The 22,607-nt window shown below is 40.5% G+C and overlaps 3 protein-coding genes across 5 annotated transcripts; 2 read left to right on the top strand and 1 right to left on the bottom strand.

The window, feature by feature from the left end:
- Positions 1-288: 288 nt before the first annotated feature.
- Positions 289-3,274, bottom strand: LOC112275221 (26S proteasome regulatory subunit 6B homolog). Its single transcript, XM_024505394.3, has 6 exons — positions 2,674-3,274; positions 1,816-2,046; positions 1,440-1,598; positions 1,116-1,268; positions 890-973; positions 289-662 (listed from the first exon to the last, which is right to left on the bottom strand). Exons 1-6 carry the CDS (start codon positions 3,160-3,162, stop codon positions 528-530), a joined length of 1,251 nt encoding a protein of 416 aa, XP_024361162.1. The 5' UTR covers positions 3,163-3,274; the 3' UTR covers positions 289-527.
- Positions 3,275-4,464: 1,190 nt separating this feature from the next.
- LOC112278235 (autophagy-related protein 9) lies at positions 4,465-11,381 on the top strand. 3 transcript variants are annotated; one of them, XM_024511441.3, is made up of 12 exons: positions 4,785-4,924; positions 5,503-5,600; positions 5,837-6,468; positions 6,673-6,981; positions 7,140-7,362; positions 7,497-7,676; positions 7,913-8,119; positions 8,392-8,469; positions 8,617-8,687; positions 9,136-9,246; positions 9,518-10,455; positions 10,680-11,381. In XM_024511441.3, the coding sequence occupies exons 3-11, from the start codon at positions 5,951-5,953 to the stop codon at positions 10,401-10,403; spliced, it is 2,583 nt and encodes an 860-aa protein (XP_024367209.1). In that variant the 5' UTR covers positions 4,785-4,924; positions 5,503-5,600; positions 5,837-5,950; the 3' UTR covers positions 10,404-10,455; positions 10,680-11,381. The 3 variants fall into 3 exon arrangements, with proteins under 3 accessions (XP_024367231.1, XP_090112836.1, XP_024367209.1); XM_024511463.3 differs by lacking the exon at positions 5,503-5,600 and having other exon boundaries at positions 4,465-4,924; XM_090256710.1 differs by having other exon boundaries at positions 4,481-4,924; positions 5,503-6,468.
- A 2,586-nt stretch (positions 11,382-13,967) lies between these two features.
- LOC112275632 (coatomer subunit beta'-1) lies at positions 13,968-22,381 on the top strand. Its single transcript, XM_024506173.3, has 24 exons — positions 13,968-14,104; positions 14,722-14,742; positions 14,989-15,050; positions 15,269-15,323; positions 15,582-15,618; positions 15,825-16,150; positions 16,328-16,459; positions 16,687-16,835; positions 17,098-17,166; positions 17,411-17,561; positions 17,647-17,712; positions 17,824-18,012; positions 18,238-18,378; positions 18,524-18,598; positions 18,826-19,002; positions 19,304-19,395; positions 19,594-19,710; positions 19,923-20,037; positions 20,412-20,483; positions 20,693-20,889; positions 21,034-21,127; positions 21,248-21,354; positions 21,491-21,620; positions 21,882-22,381. The coding sequence occupies exons 1-24, from the start codon at positions 14,102-14,104 to the stop codon at positions 22,083-22,085; spliced, it is 2,781 nt and encodes a 926-aa protein (XP_024361941.1). The 5' UTR covers positions 13,968-14,101; the 3' UTR covers positions 22,086-22,381.
- Positions 22,382-22,607: the final 226 nt, after the last annotated feature.

The following is a 22,607-nucleotide window of genomic DNA, read 5'->3' as shown; positions in this document are numbered from 1 at the left end:
TCGTTGATCATGCACACAACCCAGATCAGGTGAACTGATGATGTCAGGCTCGTCTGTCCCCGTCGGTCTTTGCCGCTTAAATCGGAGAGGAACATTCTTTTTCAGATTTATATTGGATTTAGAGCTATACAAACTGGATGTCAATTTAAGGGCTCTTTGGTACTTTGAAAATTGTTCTCAATACTGAACACACATTGTTGTTGCAAGAAAACATTGGAAGCACATCCCACCCATAGAATCATTTTGTGAAGGCGTACACGCAGCACACTATTTAAGGAGATCAAGGTGTAGGTAGGAGTTCTCGAAGAATGAGACCAAAACCGTAGTCGCATTGTTTGATACCATTCATTAGTAAGAGATTTAGCTATTTGATGAGTCTTTACAAAATCTACCGTGCAAGTGCCGAAAACAGGAGGCCCCTCCACGAGCTGATTCAGATAAATAAGGGAATTACTGAACCAAGGCAGTTTCAACTACTAGCCGTCCAGCTGCCTGCCTGCTTAAGATCCAAAGATAGATACACGCGTCTATCTGTAGAACTCAAAGTCTGTGTCCGACTTTTTGACGTTGGATCTGTAGCCCTTCTCAAAATCCTTGGGCAAAATCACATAACGATTCTTTCTGACTGCATGCATACCAGCCTCCTGACAGATGGCAGAAATCTGCGTCATGACAAATCAATCATATCAGATATGCAGCACATACAAATCCAGCTAATACAGACCTGACCTAATACTATAATTTACAGCTGAACTCAACATAACCGACTTTTCGATGTTTTAGAAAGCTGTAACCTAAAAGGCTGTTGATAAGAATACAAGTATCCCAATTCAACATGACCATATAACATACGCAGAACAAGACCGATTATGGAGGTGAAGAAGCGCACCTCGGCAGCACTTATCTTGTCAGGCCTAGAAACATAATCTTCTAGATCAACTTCCTCACTTAAGTTCATCTTTGCTGTACATACCTGTTCAAATCTCCATCAAACCCACCAACCAAACAAGTCAAGCAATGATATTTGATAGAAAGCCACTGAGCAAGCAATCTCAGACCCAGATTCCAAAAAGTACAAAACCGCAATCAGCTGAACAAGAAGAAGTAACTCGTACCTGGAAGACCATACGCTTTTGTCTCCTGTCAGGCAGTGGAAATTCAATCTTTCGATCAAGACGTCCAGGTCGCAACAAAGCGGGGTCTAGAGTATCTGCCCGGTTGGTAGCCATGATCACTTTAACATTGACTGTTTGATCAAAACCATCCATCTGTAACCAGAACATTAAAAATGTAAGAAAAGCAGCCAAACTTCGACGAGAAAAATGAACTGAAGACTACCGAGTTCTGTACAGAAATAAATGATCTATCACCTAGGAGGTCCACCATTTGAGGAATGGACTCTTCAGACAAAAAACTGAGAAATTAAAAAGACTTCATACCTGATTCAGAAGTTCCATAAGGATACGCTGAACCTCTCTGTCTGCCCCAGTTTGAGCGTCGAAACGAGCTGTTGCAATTGCATCAATTTCATCAATAAAGATAATGGCTGGGGCGTTCTCCTTCGCCAGTCGGAACACATCACGCACCATACGGGGACCCTGAGACCACATTACATTACATATTTTCTAACACGGGTTAGCTGGCGTCTAATAAAAACAAGCTATGACTACGATAATTCCAGAAAACATTTAATAAAGTTGCCTAAAAAGAAATGGTTGAACTCATCACATGAGTAGAGATAAACTAAAAGAAAGCTTCTGGTCACAGCAACAGAGACAGCGACACTCTATGAGGCGATTATGCCGCAAGCCTTACCTCTCCGAGATACTTTTGTACAAACTCAGAACCAACAACACGGATGAAAGCGGCGGTAGTGTGATGAGCGACTGCCTTGGCAAGCATGGTCTTTCCCGTTCCAGGAGGCCCATACAGCAACACGCCTCGGGGTGGGTCAATACCAATCTGCTTATATAACTCGTGGTGAGTAAGTGGAAGCTCTACTGCTTCCCTAATCTCTTGCTTCTGAATGTCACACCCACCAATATCCTGCACCCAGCAACATACAATACCATGAAATCATCTGAAGATTGAAAACGTACGAATACTGGAACAATAGAACTGTGCATCCAAACAAATCTACGCAAAAGTCCAACAAAATGCTCTGCGTCGTTTGCACTTGTCTCAGTTTCACTGCGGATAGTGCAGCGACTATGGCATGAGAAATTATCGAAAGGAAAACTTGAGATGAAACGATAAAACTGCACACACGACCACTATTTCGCTGTTCATGAGAATCCGACAAAAGAAACCCTAACGAAGTACAAACTGCAACTCAATCGTCGAATTGTATTCAGCAAGGGCGATAGTTCCTACAGGCAGCATGAACCCCAGTTCTAAAATCAACATACTACACGTGTAAACAAAATCAAGCTAAGCTAAGACCTACATCAACTACTACAAAATACTAAGTCATTTCATATCAAGATTATACTAAGTCGAAATGGCTTTGAGAGTCAGCTGAAAGAGACTCCAGATCGAACACTAGTCCGAGCCAATGGCTTCAGCTTACCGGGCTTCGAAATTGACAAACACTACCCTTCGAAAATCATGTACATGTGTACGTTTCAAATCCACAGAAGCGCAAATTTAATGTTGAGACCAGAAAGAACGTACGTTATACGACACATCAGGCTTCTCCGATTGTGTCAACAACGAAATGCTAGAATCGGCTTCAGGAGGCAGCACATCGACTAGCGCATTGGAGTGCCTATGAAGCGCAACTGAAGATGATGGCTTCAAAAGCTCCCGATTGATCGTACTCAGGATTCTCACGTAATAATTCGACCCAGTCGTCGACCCAACAATTCCATTGTTTTGGTCCACCATCTCAATAAACTGCCCAATCACAAGCGGCACGGATTGGATCCGCTTCACCTCTTCTTGTGCCCTAAGTAACTCCCGCTTCAAATTCTTCTGCTCGTCCTTGATATACTCCTCCTGAATATCCACAAACTCCAACTGCCGCTGCAAGAGCTTCTGCCTCGTATACAAATCCTCCTCGTCGAGCTCCGCTACAACAGGCTCCGGCAGAAACGACTTGACCGCCACAACGGGAGCGATACCCTTCTCCGTCACAGCGGTGACCTCCATAGCCGTCGCCATGTTGTGGAAAAAAAACACAGGAAGCTCTAAATCCTAGCCTCTAATCTAATCCCTCCTTGAGCTCCCGTCTCCTGTTTCAGAAATTGCTCCAGGCAAAATCGATGCTCTCCACAAAACAGCAACCACTATAATAAATGCCTCTGCAAGCAAGATGAGCTCTCCCTGGAACCCCAATGTGGATGAATCCCCTAGCTCGTAGATGAATGATATATTTCATCTCGAAGCAAACCTTGGGGCCACTGGGCTCATCAACACATGCAGTGCCTAATGCCGAGCCCGCGGTGATAGGTACGCGATATATCCTATGCATCCATAAGGGCCATGGGCAAAGTTTTAAATGCAATTACTTGATGTAAATGTTTTTGGAGATGGAATGGGTCTGCACTCTTTGTAGCCGCCTCAAATAGACAATTTACTAATGGCTCAATGCTAGTTTACAAAAAATCTGGTGAAATTTGCACATGAATCCATGTATTTAAAATAAGCTCGCTTGAGTTTTACCCCGAGCTGCACGTGTATATTTAGCTAAAAAAAATATTAAATTATTTCCTTACACAACATTATATGTTTAAAATAGTTTTTCAAATCAACACTTTAAAAAACATCACGTGTATGAAAAAAAACAAAAAAAAAACAAAAAACAAACAAAAAAAAAGTAAAAAAGTAAAAATGCACAATGTTGTTATTGACATACAAGTATATTGATAAAATTGAATTTGCATGTTTTAAAAATAAATAATAAAAAAAGAATTTTGGATAGAATTGTGGGTACTTAGAAATGAAGTGAAGAGTCTGAAAGCAAAAACTAAATATCACACATTAAAAAAAAGCCAAGTAATTTAATTTAGTTTTTATTTTGATCAATGTAGAATTTTCCTAAAGAAATGAGAGTGCATGTTTACTAATACTTTTACAATTGTGTAAACAGAACACACACAAACACTTAGGCAAATAAAGGAAAAAAAGAAAAAGTTTTCATCATGACAAGATGTAATGAAAACATGTTCCATAATGATTATTTGTAATGCAATAAAATAAACAAAAGCGTCCACACCGCAGGCCAAAAACTTTTTGTGGATGCATAGAATCATTTTACATTATTTCCTATAAATAACTGAAGTCCTCTGATGTGCCTTTCCCGTTTCGTCTCTTTCCGCTTACGACAGTTTCGGTAAACAGAATTGTCGAATATAAATCATCCACGCATACAAATTATCATCCATCACGTCGGTCATCATCCATCCGTAGGCAGGAAATTCCCATGTCGCAGGCGTTTCGACATGTGTGTCGGTCGGAGGCAATTGTGAAGAAGTTGAAGAAGAAGAAGACCCTCTCTCGATCTCTCCCCTACGAAGAAGAAGAGGAGGAGGACGAGGAAGCGGAAGAGGAAGGTGTAGAAACTGGCTCGCCACCGCGATTGATCCTTCCATTATTTTTGTACTGGGACTTCCGGATTTGGCCCAATTTCCACGGCATTTACTTTTCCGACCCAGAAGAAGGAGGAAAAGCCTTTTCGATCGCGTCGGGCTTCGTGCTGATCCGCCCCACAAATTTGGACTCGACCTTCACCTGACAACGGGTTATTGAGTTGCATGGAGAAGCCGATTCATCTCATTCCGATTCAGTTGCAGTTCAATATTTCAGTTTATATTTTTTCGACAGGATTCCTCCTCCTCTTTCCTGTCGCATGGCTGAGTGGAAATATCGTACGTGGTGACGCAACGTAAACAATTCGATGTTTCCGGGGAGTGGCGAAATTTAGGTTGGTTCAATCACTTGAATTTGGAAGGAATTGGTGGAAGTGCTGGGAGGAGTGGATTGAGTGGTTTGGTAGTAGTTATAGCGGTGATCATGAAATTTTTTTGTTCGCGATTTTGAGGTCGGTTATCGTCGGTATCAAAGGTGATGGGAATTGTTAGGGAACCCTAAGGGGTGTCACATGGAGAGGTGAGGAGTTCATGGGAGTGATACAGCTGGTAAAATCGGATGTTTTAAAGCGTCGTCTGTGTGTGGCGTGAGATGGTGGGAATTGCTTGGATAACGTGCCGGGGGGAACGGGGGTGAATTTCGAGAAACCCTAAGCGTAGTGAATTGGTGAGCGCGGGTGCGTGGGACCTGCAATTGTGCGAGAATTTCGATGACTGACGACAAGTTCGGAGAATGGTTTCGTGTGCATGAGGAGTCTTGGGTAGAGGGTAGTGTCGAGGGTTGCGTATCCTTGAGGTTGTTTTTTTCCTGGTCAAGAAAGAGAAGGGTATGGAGTTTAGCTGAGATTATTGTGATGATGAGTGTGTTGGGATAGTGTATATTGATATGGCTGAATTGGAGTGCTTTTTGCAGCAATTTTTGGCCGTGTTGAAATTGGCGTAAAATTTTGAGGTTGGTTGCAAGCGCCGGGTGTATTGTGTCAGTACTACTGGAGAATTTGGTCTTCTTAGGTATGCAGGCTCGGGTTTTTCTGTTCTGATTGATTGGAGTGGACTTTGGCACGCAAGGTGTCTCACGTTGCGGCGTTCGTGACCTTGGTCCGCATGTATGATTGGCGGTTAGACCGGACATTTTATGGAACTGAATTGCCTTGGAGGGCTAGGTTGGCGGCGTCTACGTGGTGACAAATCTAGGGGAAGTAGTCAAAGGCCTTGCTGGATTGTTATGAAAGTTGGAATTTTTGTAGGTGAGGAGGTTTTGAGAGCATGCGTAGGGTGCTGAAGCTAGCAGAACCTTGGCTGCCGGACAAAGAGGTAGAGTGTAAGACAAGGGTGGTACAGCCTACTGGCTGCTTTAAATTATGTTCCACAAGAATGAAACTTTAAGAGGCGTCCAGCACGAAGTGGAGCTGCCTGATTATCATGAACTTCATGGAGGCGAAGATTCTGCAGGTCCTCCTGATTTCTTTGGAGCTGAAACTTTCAAGTCGGGCGGTGTAACTGACCTTGACGAGTTCTTCCAGCGAGTTTATCAATATTACTGCGATAAAGGCTTCTGGTGTATGTTCACTAAGTGGTTGTGTGAGCTTGTCTCATTGGGGTTTACAATCGGCTTCTCCGGTTTTCTGGTATTGTTTGTAAATTGGCAAGGTTTACTCAGTGCCAAGTGCGGTATTGATGCCATCAACGAAGGAAATTTTCACAATTGCGACCTTGTAAAAGAGGCTCTGTACGAGCATCCTTTAACTCCATTTACTCTCGTCAAATTCTTCTTCGTCACCTACCTTGTGCTTTTCTCGTTATACTGGTTATTCTGCTTCCTACGTTTTTTTGCTCAACTGCGCGATATTCTTGAGGTTCGACACTTTATACATAATAGGTGCGTGGCTCCTCTGGATTGTTCTTTCAAATGCATTTTCCATGTTGTCACTTGTTTCGTTTGGCAAGCGTTGTTTAAAATTCCTTTTAATTTTTTCAGCTACAAAGACAACATTGCGTCTCTCTTAGTTTTGCATGCTAGTCTAGGATTTAATTTGGATGAATAACATTTTGATATGTTAATCAAAACCGTGTCTGCTGGCAGCCTTGGGGTCACAGACAATGAATTGCAAACAATGGCCTGGCCAACACTGGTCGACAAAATTGTACAGGTGCAGCAACATGAACGGCTCTGTGTTGTGCGACCGCTTTCGGCTCATGACATAGTTAGCCGTATTATGCGGAAGGAGAACTATCTGATTGGCCTGCTGAATAAAGGGGTGTTAGGTCTGGATCTGCCCTCGTGGGTACCTGGTGCAAGGCCCATGCTTAACCATAACAACAAGCGGCTAGTTTTGACGAATATGGTTGAATGGAGCCTCAATTGGTGCATTCTTCAACACATGTTTGACAGGCAAGTATTAATTGATGTCATATGTTTTTATTTTGTGTACTTTCTCCAAGGAAAGTAAATTGGGATTCATCTTGACGTTAGACGCGAATCACAAATCATCAATCTGCTAGTAATCATCTTCATTTTGACTTCTAATGATTTCGTGATTTACACTGCAGCAACTTCTTGATACATCGAGATTTCACAAGTAATCCTGCACGCCTACGAAAGAGACTGGTGGTGCTGGGCGTCTCCATGTTTCTCCTGTCACCTTTCTATGTAACCTTTATGTTCTTCTACTTCCTACTTCGGAATGCTGAATTATTCTATCATAACCCTGCTTCAATGAGTTCTAGGCGGTGGTCGAATTTAGCAGAGTGGAGCTTTCGAGAATTTAATGAGGTAGTAACCGTGTCTTGTCACTTTCTATCTTCCATGCCTATTTCTATTCAAAGATGACGAGCCTAGTGGCCAACGAGCAATTCGTGCTGATTAGGTATACTGCATCTAAGGTTCTTGTTTTTTATCTAACGCAGCTGGAGCACATGTTCAAGCATCGTCTGAATTCAAGCTATAAGTACGCTGTGGAATATTTGAAGCAGTTTCCTTCACCTATAATCAACACGATTGCAAAACTTGTCTCGTACATAGCAGGTGCATTTGCAGCTGTTATCATTCTTATCTCCCTCATCGACGAATCCCTTTTAGAAGGACACGTGAGTATTCTGGTGCCGAATTACACAAGAAATCTTAGTTTGTGTATTGAATCAACATGTATATTTCTGATTTACAAATATTCAAATCCGTGACAGCTTGACATGGCTACATTTTGTCTATATTCAAAAATAGGATGTTATGTACCTTCACAATGAAACGTTTGTATTGATTGGTCACCCGGTGTCAAGGTCATGTTTATTGTAGTGGTTTTATGCTTATGTTTCTGATGGAACAGATTGGAAGACACAATTTGATCTGGTATACAGCCTTCTTTACAACAGCCTTGGTGGTGAGTAGGTCGTTGATCACGGAGGAATATCAGGTCTTTGATCCAGTGGGAGTTATGCGACAGATTACGAGCCATACGCATTACATGCCAAAACACTGGCGAGGTGCTGAAAACACAGAGACTGTTCGTTTAGAGTTTGAGGGTATGTTCAAGGTAAAGTTTTATTTCGCAACTAGTTGGTTAGTCTTGGATTATCGTCTGATTTCTGAACCCGCACTTAGCTCTAGTCTTTGTGACCTTTTTGCAGTCTGTTGCCACTTCAAGTTCACAGCATTTGAGCATGATCCATGACAGCTCTCCATTGTGGACTCAGTTGCTAGTGATCAAGTGCTGGGCGTGAGTAAAGAATAACTGTAGTGGAAAGAATCAATGTCTTTTATTTATTTCTGATTTTATTTTGGTCGTGTATTATTTGTTGCATGCAGTATAACGCCGCGCTATTCTTTGAAGAGATTATATCTATCTTTGTTACACCTTTCATTCTCGTTTTCGCATTACCAAAGGTAAGCGAGTTTCAAAGTAATGCTTTGTTTTCTGTATGCTCTAATTTTATCCTGAAAGGTGGTGCGTGGGACTGGTCTTCAACGCGCACCGTTGATCACATTTTCTTCTTGAATTAGTGAAATTATTTGTTGGTTGAATTACCGCAGTGTGTGGAAGATGTGCTGCTGTTTGTACAAGATTTCACTGTCAATGTAGAGGGTGTCGGCCATGTCTGCAGGTAAATACATCGGTCTACTTATTGTTTCTCCAAGTATGTATACATGGTGTAATGATAGATCTACAGCTCTGTCTTAACATCTTCTATAAAGCTGGGTAAATGTGGTTTGATATATGTATGGGTTCTACCAGATTTTCAGGACATTGAGGTCCCAAAACTGTCAGTTACATTCTTCTTCCTTACTTTATTTGAGCCTTTTTAGTTGGTTTTTCGGGTAGTAATTGTGTTGTTATGAATAGTACAATAGCTTTTAGTGCAAAGTGGGCTATCATACACTGTCAAGAAATATTTGTTGGGCTTCAGATGTTAAGAAAACACAAGATGATACCAGATTCTTAGAATTGTTCAAAAGGAGTTACGTCTATCTGTTAAGCTCTATGTACAGGTTTTTTTTCAAAAGGGTTTGTTTCTGTGTTACCTTACATAGCAATTTGGCGATTGTTTACAGCTTGAGTGTCTTCGACTTTGAGCATCATGGAAACTCCAAGTATGGATCTCCTTTTCACACACACAAAGGCCGGCGCAGTTCACAAGGCAAAATGGAAAAATCTTTCATAAGGTAAATGCTAGCTTCATCAAAACAACGAAGAGTCCTACCCAAACGTTGAGCGTGCTATGTTTCATCTAGTCACTTGAATTTGATGGACGGATATCGAAAATCTGAAAGAAGAGGAGTTGAAAGATAGTTGTATCACAGTGAGCTTCAACTCGACATAAAAAATCTGCTTTGTATGTATTGTCTTATTGATGGTTAGGTTTTGGATCTGGCGTCTATAATTTTTCTCTTAGAGCATTGACGTCTTAGAATCGTGTTCTTGTGGTGCATACAGCTTTAAAGCCAACTATCCCAATTGGGAACCAGATGGAAACGGCAAACAGTTCATGTCTATGCTGACAGATTTCCGTGTACGGAATGAAGAAAATGATCTTGCAATGGGTCAGCTGCTTTCATCTCTTCAGCTAGTTCAACCTCTCAATCGACTCAGACCTTGGGAAATGCCGGTGTCTGCAATTTCCTATCACGCGTCCTCAGGCAGCTCACCCGTACGAGATAGGTCGAGACAATCCGTTTCTTTCACTCACTATTCTGAGAATGAAAAACCTTGTGATCAACGAAGGAAGGAACGCTACGGAAGTCCTATTGCTGGGAGTTCCGACCATGTACATCGGTTGGACAAGTTTTACACAGCATCACATTCGCCACAAAATTTGGAGTTGGGACAGAATGATAGACATAGGAAAGGCAGGGGAATGACAGCAGATGGTTTCGATTCCAGGTATGGAAATATTGATGAGAGGTTACCTACTAGGAGTGATGATTCGGAGACATTAAGCAAAGTAGGATTGTACTTGCCACCTTCCACACGAGGGATCGTTGGGAACCAGGCAGTTAGTCAAGTGCCATTTGAAAGGTGGTGGGCGCGTAAAGGCCCTGGTTCATCAGTCGCACCTGGAGAAAGCTCTTTCGAGCCTCCGATGTTTGATAGAGGTCATATATATGAAAGCCAGGATGATGTTTATGAAAGTGAGGAGGATCATGACCGGGATTGGTCATCGCAACAGCACATTAGGGAGGCATTCGAGAGCAGCCAAATTTCGGAGGATGAGGGTCTAAATTTGGAGTTTCCATTTGGAGATGTGTACCGAAATCCCGTAGGAGAGCCTGCTTTGTACACAAGGGATGGTGCTGTGGGACCAGAAAGTAGGCCGTATTGACCTAGTTCTTGTTGCGTATTAACTTTTGAAGTCTTCTAGAATACTGCTGAAGGTATTTGCCCTAAACCACCCATCACTTCGCTTCGTTTTGCTGCCAAACTTCTTGTCAAGAAACCCTACCGACAACATACAACAATGTTGCTGCTGTTGCTATGGCTTTTTGTTGCAACTTGTACTGTGTGTGTATATATCAGTTAAGGTATTCTGAAATAGATGATTTTGCTGCAGGGACATACAAGTATTGTTAACAAGTCGTTCGTACTGAATGTCTTGCAGAGCTTGAGGCAGCCAGGACGTCTTGGTTGAAAAGAATAATTGATGCTTCCACATGATTAAATCCAGTGAAGAACTGTGTTGGTACACGACTTTGTGTTTTGTGTAAAACTTAATCATTCTTTGAATACTTGGGATCTCACGATCGGGAGCTGCTAGCAGAGGACTTCATTGTAACCTTTCCTGTGCACGGCTGTGTATCCAGCTTTCTATCACGGAGGTAGAAAAAAGACAAGCTTCGCTGCATGCTTGGTACAAAAGTTTATGTTGAGGAACATCACGCTCCATCTGTTTCACACGGCTGATTGTTTCATTCATTCAAGCATCTACATGGCTTGCTACACCGTCGTTGCGTTTCGTTCCCTAGGTCTGTTGGCGTGCTATCGAGAAGCAGTTATTAACACATTATTATGTTAATGGAATTTATTTTGGTGCCCGATCGGGCCTCACTTTGCTCCCCATCTAGTCTTAATAGTTAATTAGTTTTCACTCACCAAATGATATCATTTTTGTTTTTAGATTATGTAGTGCAGGTGGGTGCCATGTCAATCTCCATATCTGATAGTGTGATCGCTCACGTCGTTTTAAGCGTCTGCGTTATGTGGACTGGCTTGGTTCGGGAACACCCATTTTGTTAGTTTGTAATCATTAAGCAAAATTGAGTCAATATTGCATCTTTATTGTCTCATGACATTTTGCTACGTATTCGAGTGGGTTCCAAGTGTATGTTAAGCATGCTCTCGATCTGTGATAGGCATGTCAGATTTTTAAAGTAACTATTTGTGCATGTATATACTATTTAAAACATAAATTGGTTTTTATTTTAAAATCCTTGATCTTGTTATTAATAAGATAATGCATTCAATTATGTTTGCAAGCACTAGTATGCTTGCAAACACTTGTATTTTTAACTTATTCCTTTTCTTCTTTTTTTGTATTCAACATGCTATGGTAACATAATCCTGATTTTTTTACTTTTCATAAAATTGTGGAATTGATAGTGTGGATAATTTAATGTGTTCATAGAATCTCTAAATTCAACAAATCACTAATGAATTATTTGAATGTCACTTATAGATGAAAAAATACATTTTTAGTACTGAGCATGATTCATTTAAAGAACACGTGTATTCTATGTGTAACTTTTGGGTCACAATTGATAATTCTATGAAACAATATACATTAAATAAGTACGTGTTTGTAACATCAGCCTCGGTATTCATTATGCTTGCACAAACTCAAATCCAATACCAAACTGTAAGAAAAACATGTTGAAGAGATAATAAAAATAAAAATATATTTTAAATCTTTTGCTGCATATAGAAAACTATCTTCCTAAGAATCTCATTCCACAGCTAGGAATCCGCCGTGGGTGAGCCCTAAATTAGGTCAAAATGCACCAGAATAACTGGACTAACAAATCGGGGCAAACATCCGCGTTGAGGCAAAGCTATTCAGGTGGTCGCATTAAAGGAAAAATCCAAAATCTAGGGACAACAACACACTTAAGCATCCAACAAATCTTTTATTTATTTTTAACTGAAAAGGCAACTTCGAGGAGGTGGTGGATTCATACAACATCAATAACAGCAACAACATGCTCTCTCGCTCTGCCACATCAGGTCCTTCACACCGATGGAATATTTCCTGTAAGCGATGGAATATTCGTAGCATGCCCTGGAAGTTTCTGGGAAAGAGCACATGATGGGCATGCGACATAGAAGAGGGAAATCTGTTTTTCTTGTTGGAAATGGAAAATCAAAGGATTTGTTCAGATTTGTTACGATTATGGTGTTTACGTGGATGCAATTTTGTGTGTTCATATAGTGGCCTATTTTCTCATCTTTCAATCTCGTAGAACTAGTGGGACAAACACAAATAGGTTTTATTACTGTAAATATATATATATATATATATATATATATATGTATATATATATTTTGTTCATGGAAACCTTTAAACTCCAACTTTTTATACAATAGTTTAATTCAAATTTTAACTTTTATAAGGTTGTGTAATCTGAACCTGGTATTGTCCCTTCTTTCTTATGATTTACACATTATGTATTTTTATGTAAGTTTATGAGGTTAGATATATATATATATATATATATATATATTTATTTTCTTCTTCTTTGGTTTGAAAACATTCCCAAGTATGATAAATAGCATGTTTGTGTCTACGCCTTTTTCTTTTGTCAAAATAACAAGCAATTGTATTATTATTGTTGTTATCAGCACAACTCACAGCATGGGAATATTCGAGATAGTTAATATTATTTACTTTTGGAATTGAATTATTTCTATTTAGGATTGTACCTACGCCAATATCTGTAACTAGTGTATATCACACTATACACAGTGTGAAAACAAAACAATCACTACGTCATGTCACTCTCTTGCATTGTTTGTTTTGTTTTGTAATTCATCAGGGACAATCAATATGAACCTGTTCTTTCTTCAACTTGTCTTTTTTACTAGAACCTGGTGAGAGGAATTGTTGTGAGGGCTGAATAGTGTGATAAACACTGATTACGGATCTCAATGTAGATGCTCAAACATAGACAATTAAGTCAAAAATCAAACAAAATATGTTAATTATATCTGTGTTACAAGCGTCTGACAAAAAATGACTCTTAAATGCAACAAAGTTAAACAGTGTATAATTTCACGTCTTTTTATGACTTAAGCAACATAGCAATTGGTATTTAAAGAGAAGTAATTTTTGCTCAATCTTTTTGCATCATAGCACATAAAACTGAAGTAAATGGTCTTTATTTTGTTGATAAATAATACTACATAAAATAGTCATTTGTTTACCAAATTATTTTTTCACCTTTCAAACAATAACTTACAAAAAGTGAAATAAAGACGAAGAGGAAATCCAAGTCTATTTTGTTTCATAACCTGCATTGATTATTAGTACTATTTTTTCTACAATTAAATCCAACGAAGTAGATTCTTTGACACAACATTAACACATCTGAATACAATTTCAATTAAGAGTCACGCTGACAGAATAGAAGGGAAAAGAGTATTAAATATTCGCTATCCTAAGAGTGCTTCTAAACGCTAATAAAATAGTTACACTATTCCACGTCGTAATTTCTCACGTCGTAACTTTTTGCGGATGTCGTAATTCCTTCGCAACATGGGAATGAAGGATTTCATCACCTCAATTATTATTCAATGGGGACGGATCCGCGTCCCAAGGGAGGTCCCCACGTGTGTTTCACATCTCGATCGGTACCTGAACCGCGAAGAAGGGTCTTTCGCTTCTCGCAATGCTCTCGTTCGTTGCCCTCCTCCGTCCTAGCCCTCCTCCTCCGTCCTAGCCCTCCTCCTCCGAGCTCGTGGTGGTGGTGGTGGTGGTGTTCCCCGGAGATCCTTCCGCTTGCTGTTGCTTCGTCGCCCTGATCGAGCACCATGGTAACGTTTGCTACGCATTTTAATGCCCTCTCGCACTCAATAAGAAGAAATATTTCCCAATCCTTTTCTCTCATGGCCTTTGTGTCGGAGCCGGTCTTTTTAGAGGTCCGGAAGGGTTTATGGAAGTGATAATCGTGGCAATGGGAGGATACTCTTTGGCGTCTGGTGATACTGTCGTGTGGGGTGGCTAGCTTTCCAGTTTCTTTCTAAGTCGGTCTTAAATTTTCGTCTCGAGGCTCTGCGGATCGCTAGTGATATCTTTTGTAGCTTTTTTGGAATTTTTGTTGACCTAGTTTCGAATACCGTGGTTCAGAGTCCAGTAAATATCCTTGGCATTGAGTTTTATTTCATTGTTATTTTTCTTTTTCTTTTTTTCGTACTTGAAATTTTCTAGTGCGTAGTCGTATTTGCTGATTAACATGTAATTGCAGATCATGTGTCATTGGTGTGAACGACATGTTATTCGATTATCGTTGTTGAGTTTTTATCCAGCTTGGCTATAACAATAGTTCATGTTTCAAGAAACTTGTCTTCGATTATTATTTTTTCGAGTAAATTTTGTTCAATATGATCAGTTGTTCTGATAAGTTTTTACGGGCTTTTGTTTTCTCTTGCAGCCTCTCCGCTTAGCAATAAAGGTACAGTCCAGCTCAAGATTTTCTGTTTCTTGTTAATTACTTTGTTCTTTTTGCTTCAATTTTCTAGTCAAGCTCTTTCTGTTTCAGTACAGTCCCTGTAGCACTAGATTTTGGATGACAAGAGCAATGATGAGCATTGCTAGAGGTCATATGTATCTCGCGTCACTACGAATAGGTTGCAGAATGCAGAGGGTGTGTGTAGTATTAATCTTAAGCTCGTCGGTTTTGTGCTTGTTTCACCTGCAGCGGAAACTCGCCCAAAGGTCTGAACGAGTGAAGTGTGTGGACCTTCATCCAACAGAACCATGGTAAAGCCTCTTCAAGACTGATATAAGTCGGGTTTTGTATATTTCTCGAACTTAAAATGGTTGTTTGCATCCTTCAATTTTTTGTGTTTTTGATTTGTGATTTCCAACAAATGATGTAAGCTTGGATGTTTTGGTAGTAATACGCGTGTATTTTGTCTGTTGGATGGACCTTGAACACTTAGGTTCTGAAACTCAACGATTATATGATCTCTGTGCAGGATATTGTCCACTTTGTACTCAGGAAGTGTTTATATTTGGAACTATCAGAACCAGGTATACATATGGGCATGGCTTGTGCACTTTAATTTATGAAATCCCCCCCTTCCCGATTATTGACCAGCTCTTTAAGTATCCTAAGCGTAGAAGCGTGAAGATCTAGTTCCTAGGGTTACTCATGCTATTCGTATTATTCTGTAACAAGTTCTGAGCATTGGATTCTCGACGTGCTATTAGTTTCATAATTAATTTCGTCGGTACTGCTACTTAGCTGAAATTAGGGCTGATTCTATCCCTACGTTCTTATGTTTTCAGACACTGGTGAAATCCTTCGAAGTTACCGATCTGCCTGGTAAGTTGTATGGGTTTCTACGTTTCAATGCTTGTCGTGATTCACTCACGGTTTTCAGCTGCTTTTCTAGTATTTCTAATTGGAATTTATAGCGGATGTTATTTGAGTTGCATTTTTACTTTCTTCCAGCTTTGTTTCCATTTCAAAGTTATTGATGAAATTCACTGAATGAAGTTCTTCTCATTCACTCCTTCCGTTTCTTGCAGTTCGATCAGCAAAATTTATTCCTCGCAAGCAGTGGATAGTAGCGGGCTCTGACGACATGTTCATTCGAGTCTACAACTATAACACGATGGATAAAGTGAAACAGTTCGAGGCTCATACTGATTACATTCGCTGTGTTGTAGTACATCCAACATTATCTTATGTTCTATCTTGCTCAGACGATATGCTCATCAAGCTTTGGGACTGGGAGAAAGGTTGGATCTGCACCCAGATCTTTGAAGGACATTCTCATTATGTCATGCAAGTGACTTTCAATCCCAAAGACAGTAACACTTTTGCAAGCGCTTCCTTGGATCGAACTGTTAAGGTGAGATATTATGTGCTTCGATGTTCTTCTATTGGCATTATGTACGTAAAGAAATTCTATGAAAAAAAAAGGAAGAGTTTTAATCCACTCGACTTGTTGTGGAATGCTTTTTTAGGGTAGTGTTCTAAACGTATATCGCCATATTGAGTTGATCAGATGAGCTCTGTCTTTGTATAGATATGGAACTTGGGTTCACCAGAGCCCAACTTTACCCTCGAGGCTCATCAGAAGGGTGTCAACTGCGTGGAATACTTCACTGGTGGTGACCGACCACATTTGATCACAGGATCTGATGATCAAACAGCTAAGGTGTGTCAGAGTTCACATGTTACAATTTTGCTTAATAAAAATTTAGAAGCCTGGTCTCCTGACATTGTCCCTTGAGGAGTACCGAGTTCACTGTTGTAAGCTTGATGCATTTTAGTATATCATTGTGCGACGTGGTAAACGTCATGTTTAAGTGAAGATCACTTGGTCATTCAAGTTGTTGCATATTGATTGCTTAGTTTCCCTTCCTGGCGTTCTCTTTGATGCAGGTGTGGGATTACCAAACCAAGAGCTGTGTGCAGACTTTAGAGGGTCATTCTCATAATGTGTCTGCAGTGTGTTTCCATCCTGAGCTCCCCATCATTTTAACTGGTTCAGAAGATGGGACTGTTCGTATTTGGCATGCAACCACATACAGGTAGGATTTTGTCTATTTTTAAAAACCATTTGGAAATACTAAGATGATTGAATGTTAGTGCGATGCATTTAATACCATACATGATCGTGTTTAAGTTGGTGTAAACTTCTCCTCCTCACCTAAATGCTGGAACCAATTTTGAAGTCTATGTGTCCTATCTGTGCGTGCGTATCTTTTTAAGGCCGTTTCACATATTCTATTGCAGTAATTTCTTCAGGTGATTGATGATAATCTATTAACGCTGCATTTCTCTGTTTTAAAGGCTAGAGAACACACTGAATTATGGACTGGAGCGTGTATGGGCGATTGGATACATCAAGGGTTCGAAAAGGCAAGTTATTTACCAAGAAAATCATTCAGTTCCTTGGATTCTGTATATATATTGCAGATATCTTGCTGCTCCCGTCTAGGCAGATGCAATAACACCCTTTTTTTTGCCTTTGAACAGGCTTTAATGGCATATACATGTGTGCGCGGGCGCGCGCGCGCACACATACTTACACAAGCATACCCACTCATATCCGTTAGTTTGATAATTTGACCAGCCTCTGAATTTGTAGTTGATTTCTATGCAGGATTGCAATCGGGTATGATGAAGGAACTATCATGATTAAAATTGGAAAGGAGGCACCAGTTGCCAGCATGGATGGCAGTGGGAAAATTATATGGGCAAAGCACAATGAAATACAGACGGTCAACATCAAGGCGGTTGGCGCTGATTTTGAGGTGGATACTGATTCTTTCATGAGAGAAGCTTAACACATTTGTTGCATCTGCGTCTAAGTTTTAAATGAATGAGTTTTTTCTGCAGGTTACCGATGGCGAGCGCTTGCCTTTGGCAGTCAAGGAACTTGGAAGCTGTGATCTTTATCCACAGGTGACCGATTGCTCGTCTAAATTTCTTTTTGAAATTTCATCTTCGAAAGATATGTTTGCTCAAAATATCTATCAAGTGAACGCTTATCGGTTGGCTTTGTGTGCCTTGCAGAGCCTGAAACATAATCCGAATGGCAGGTTTGTGGTAGTTTGTGGTGATGGTGAGTATATTATCTACACAGCTCTTGCTTGGAGGAATCGATCATTTGGTTCCGCCCTGGATTTTGCCTGGTCAACAGATGGTGAATATGCAGTTCGCGAGAGCACTTCCAAAATCAAAACATTCGGCAAAAATTTTCAGGTAAAAACAACTTGAAGAGGATCAGTTCTACTTTCAACATAGCCTTACCCAGGTTGAATGTCTTAGTTTTGGACACTTGATGCAAATTTTTATGCTTCGATGTTGGGTATATTAGTGCTCATTTCAGATTATTTCCATGACCTTGTGATTTCATTTATTCTGTGTGAGAAATTCGAAAGAGGCAATTCATAAGGTCTTCACAGAGGTATTCGATGTGAAATGCAGGAGAAGAAAAGCTTTCGGCCATCGTTTTCAGCTGAGGGGATGTACGGTGGTGCCTTGCTTGGAATCCGTTCTAATGACTTGGTCTGCTTTTATGACTGGGCTGAATGTCGTGTGGTTCGAAGGATTGATGTCGTAGTCAAGGTAAGAGTCGCAGGTTTCTCCTCTTTCTCTTCTTTTTCTGATATTTTGTCTTTCTAATGAGGAAAGAATGAAATGCTTGTTTTTGACTGTGTTGCGTATATTTTAAATTCAGCTTAAGCTAATTTTTTCTGTGTTTTGAGGACAGAATATATACTGGTCAGATAGCGGAGATTTGGTTGCTATTGCGAGTGAAAGCTCGTTTTACATCTTGAAGTACAACGTAAGGGCACGCATTGTACAAATATTGCACATTTCATGCTGGTCATACTAATGTTTATTGCCTGATGTGTTGGTTCTAATTTAAACCTTTTAGCATTAAAATAAGACATGTATTCTGTGCATACTTGTGTACTTGCTTAGAGCGATTTTCTTTGACCGAGAAATCTTCGGGTGTTCGATCTCGAGTTTATTTGTCTTATTCTCACGAGTTTCTTTTTCTATGCTCAGCGGGATGTGGTTGTAGAGCACTTTGAAAGTGGCACGCCAACGGATGAGCAAGGTTTGGAAGATGCTTTTGAACTCCTGCACGAAATTCCTGAGCGAATTAGAACTGGCTTGTGGGTTGGTGACTGCTTCATTTACAACAATTCAGCATGGAGACTCAACTACTGTGTTGGTGGAGAGGTAAGTAATGGTCATACATGATGGATCAGCTAATGCTGCACCGTATCCATTTCAGATACTAGTAGATTACATTTTAGCTTATGAGTTACTTGCATCCAATCTCAATCCACTTAAATGTTATACTCTAGAAGGTTGAAATCTCGAATTTCTTGTGCCATATTCAAGCAGGCACACAATACTTAGTCCTGCCTATACGATAGACCGCTTTCACAAAGACTGACCAAGCGAGATCCTGGCTGCCGAACATTGTTCAATATTTGGAGGAAAACTAGAGTTCTAATCGTGTATCTCGTGTTTGTAGGTGACGACAATGTTTCATCTTGATCGTCCAATGTATCTACTTGGATATCTCGCAAGTCAAAGCCGCGTGTATCTTATCGATAAGCAGTTAAAGTGAGTCATATTTAAAAGAGGACAATGTCACAAAATTGACCATTTAAGACACTTGTTTCAGCCATGAATGTTTTAATTTTAGTTACTGGAATCTTGATTTCCATGTACTTAATATTATTCTGGTAAATTACAATGCATAAATTGACTTGAAATCGTACTGAATGCTGTGGGACCTGTGAACGCGTTGAACGATTTCAGTGTCATGAGCTACACATTGCTGCTGAATCTGATAGAGTACAAAACCCTAGTATTGCGAGGAGACTTAGAAAAAGCAGAGGAGATTCTGCCGACTATCCCCAAGGAGCACTTGAACAGGTCAGTTAGAACATAATAAATTGAATTGACTGTAATGGCAGCTAGGTTTAAGCACTTGATTCGTATTTGTCGATTATATTATAAAGTTTTCTTGATTTATCGCAGCATTTATTTGTTTGTCCTCACTCACCTAGTGGTGTTTAAGATGAGCTGCCGGTAGGTTTCGCTAAAACGTTTTGGGTATGAAGCATTTACATGTCCTTGGTTGACAGTGTTGCGAGGTTTTTGGAGTCACGCGGTATGGTGGAGGAAGCCCTTGCTATCGCGACAGATCTTGACTACAAGTTTGATTTAGCCATTCAGCTCGGCAGGCTGGAAACTGCCAAGGTATAGTTGATTTTTTGTTGCTCTTCATCCCACATCCTGCCATTTACTCCTCTATAAACATACTAGGGAATGGACTTTCTGTATACTGTACTAGTTTGTATTAGGAATGCACTAGTTCTACTTGAAATAGTAGACCTATAATTTGTTGTGTTGTCTATGCAAACAACTTCATTCTTTAATGTTGATGTGTGCCGAGTTTAATATTTGGGAATTTTCAGATCTGCTTTGTTGAATCTATCTGAGAAAGACAACATTATTTCTCTGCTACAGAAGTCCCTTGATTAGATGCTTTGCATTTAAAGAAGATTAGCTTGAAATTTTTCTAGTTGTTTTTATGAGAAATTGTCATTGAATAGTCCTTTTTGCCAATGCAGACTATAGCTGAAGAGTCACACAGCGAGTCCAAGTGGAAGCAGCTGGGTGAACTCGCAATGTCAGCTGGAAAGGTATGATGTGGAAAATCAGTTGTGATCCGTTTGAAATCAAGATTTTTGTAGGAAATCAAGTCTTGCGTTTCCGACAGAGAATTTCCCTCTTATTCCTCTTTGTTTCCAGTGATTCACGCTCAGAACACCTGAACATCCTGGAACTCATCTGTAAGCAAATGTTGATGTTTCACAAAGCATGCTGAAGCTGAGAAGTAATGGTTGTGCAGTTTGAAGTTGCGGAAGAATGCTTCGGGCATGCCAAGGATCTTAGCGGATTATTGTTGCTGCATTCAGCCCTTGGGAATGCTCAAGGGCTCACTGACCTGGCAGTTGCTGCCAAGGAACAGGGAAAGATAAATGTGGCTTTTCTCAGCCTCTTTCTGCTTGGAAAAGTAGAAGACTGTGTACAATTATTGATTGACAGGTACCCCTATTCGTACTCCTCTCTGTTGTGTACTCATTCAATCAATCTCTGGTTGTGCTCTTTACACGTCGTTTTTGCCATAATTTATGATTCAATAATATGTTGCTCTGACGGTTTTCTAATTTGGAGCTTCTTGTGGTACAGTAACCGTATACCAGAAGCAGCTTTCATGGCTCGTACATACACACCCAGTGAAGTCAGTAATGTTGTTGCGTTGTGGCGAAATGATCTAAAGAAGGTGAATCATAGTGGGATGGATTTTCCTAATGTATTGTCTTAATATCTTCTAATAAGCTAGACAATGGATGGTCTTTCTAGGAGATGTTTGACTGAAAGATGTATTTGATGGATTTCACAGATTAATCAAAGAGCAGCTGAATCACTAGCAGATCCACAAGAGTACCCCAATTTATTTCCAGATTGGGATTTGGCATGCGAGGCGGAAGTCCAGCACAGAGAACAGAGGTATGCTTTAGAATGTGCACGCATTCATATTTTGCCGAACTCAGGTAACAAGCTTGCTATTGCCAAAACTCATAGTGTCTTATTGTCTTTCTCCAGTACATGAATGCTACTCTAATACTTCCCGGTGTGTCGACAGGACCAAGTTTCTTCTAGCCAAGGAGTATCTGAATTACATCAACGGTCAACACGATGACTTGGTAGATGAGATGAAGGGATTGGATGTGAATGAGGGTCCCCATCTGGAGAACGGTGGCTTTGTACATGAAGTGAGCACCTGTTAATTCCTCCGCTCTTGCGACTTGAGGCTTTTAAGTTCAGGAAATGAGTACATTTAATGGCTCGCACTGTCTTTTTGTCCATGTAAATTTGCCTGTATGAGTCTTGCAGTATTGATGGGAATAGTGTGCACTAATTAATTGGTTGTTTCTTCCTTGTACTTTACAATATACTTTTTAAGTAGTTGCAATTCTTTTTCTAGTAGTATGTAGTCTTCAGCAGTTACCACAATCTCACTTTCTGTCGTACAGAATGGAGAACTTGTGGAGGATCAAGAACTGGAGTCCTACCAGGACGGCGAGTACGTGGAAGCGGACCAACACGATGTTGTAGATGTCGACGACGAAGTTGGCTTTGGAAAATCCGATCAGTTAGTTGATGGAGAAGGCGAACTTTCGAAGTCACATCCTGTTATTAGCACCGACGATGGCGCCGAAGAAAAGGGTCTGAAATGAGAGTCACGTGGTGATTAGACTGGTAGTGACACCTATTGTGTATGCTGGTGTAGGAAGGATAATTCATGTGTCGTAGCAGATGCCGGCACGTTTCTCTGGAACTGCTCTCCATTGTCATGGCAAGAAAATGATGTGGGCTTTTCTGTAACAAAAGTGGGAGTAATCCTGTAGATGTTCCACGCTTAGTTAGGCCACCAGTGCAGCAAGACGATTTTTCGGATCTAGTTGTAGGAACCATTTTTGTAATACCCTCGTATTTAACCCTTCACCATGGATGGCCCCCCGTCCGAATCCTATCGTGGTCGCAAGTTCAGAGACGATTGGGAATGTCTAGTTCTTTGGAAGGACCTGTTTGACAACTGCATTCCGTTACTTCGGTTGATTCATGCCCAGGTGTATGGTGTACTGGTTCGAAGGGGTTACAAAACAAGCTTCGGAGTCCTTGGCGTTCTTTTGCGCCAACCAAGGTGGATTCTGCTTCAATGGGGGAATAACTCCCTTGGCTACACAGTATTTAGTTGT

This window comes from Physcomitrium patens, chromosome 2 (assembly GCF_059467195.1).
Source record: "Physcomitrium patens ecotype Gransden chromosome 2, ASM5946719v1, whole genome shotgun sequence".
Lineage (NCBI taxonomy): Eukaryota > Viridiplantae > Streptophyta > Bryopsida > Funariales > Funariaceae > Physcomitrium > Physcomitrium patens.
Note: the sequence above shows the minus strand (reverse complement) of the source record. Positions and strands in the feature narration are given on the sequence as shown.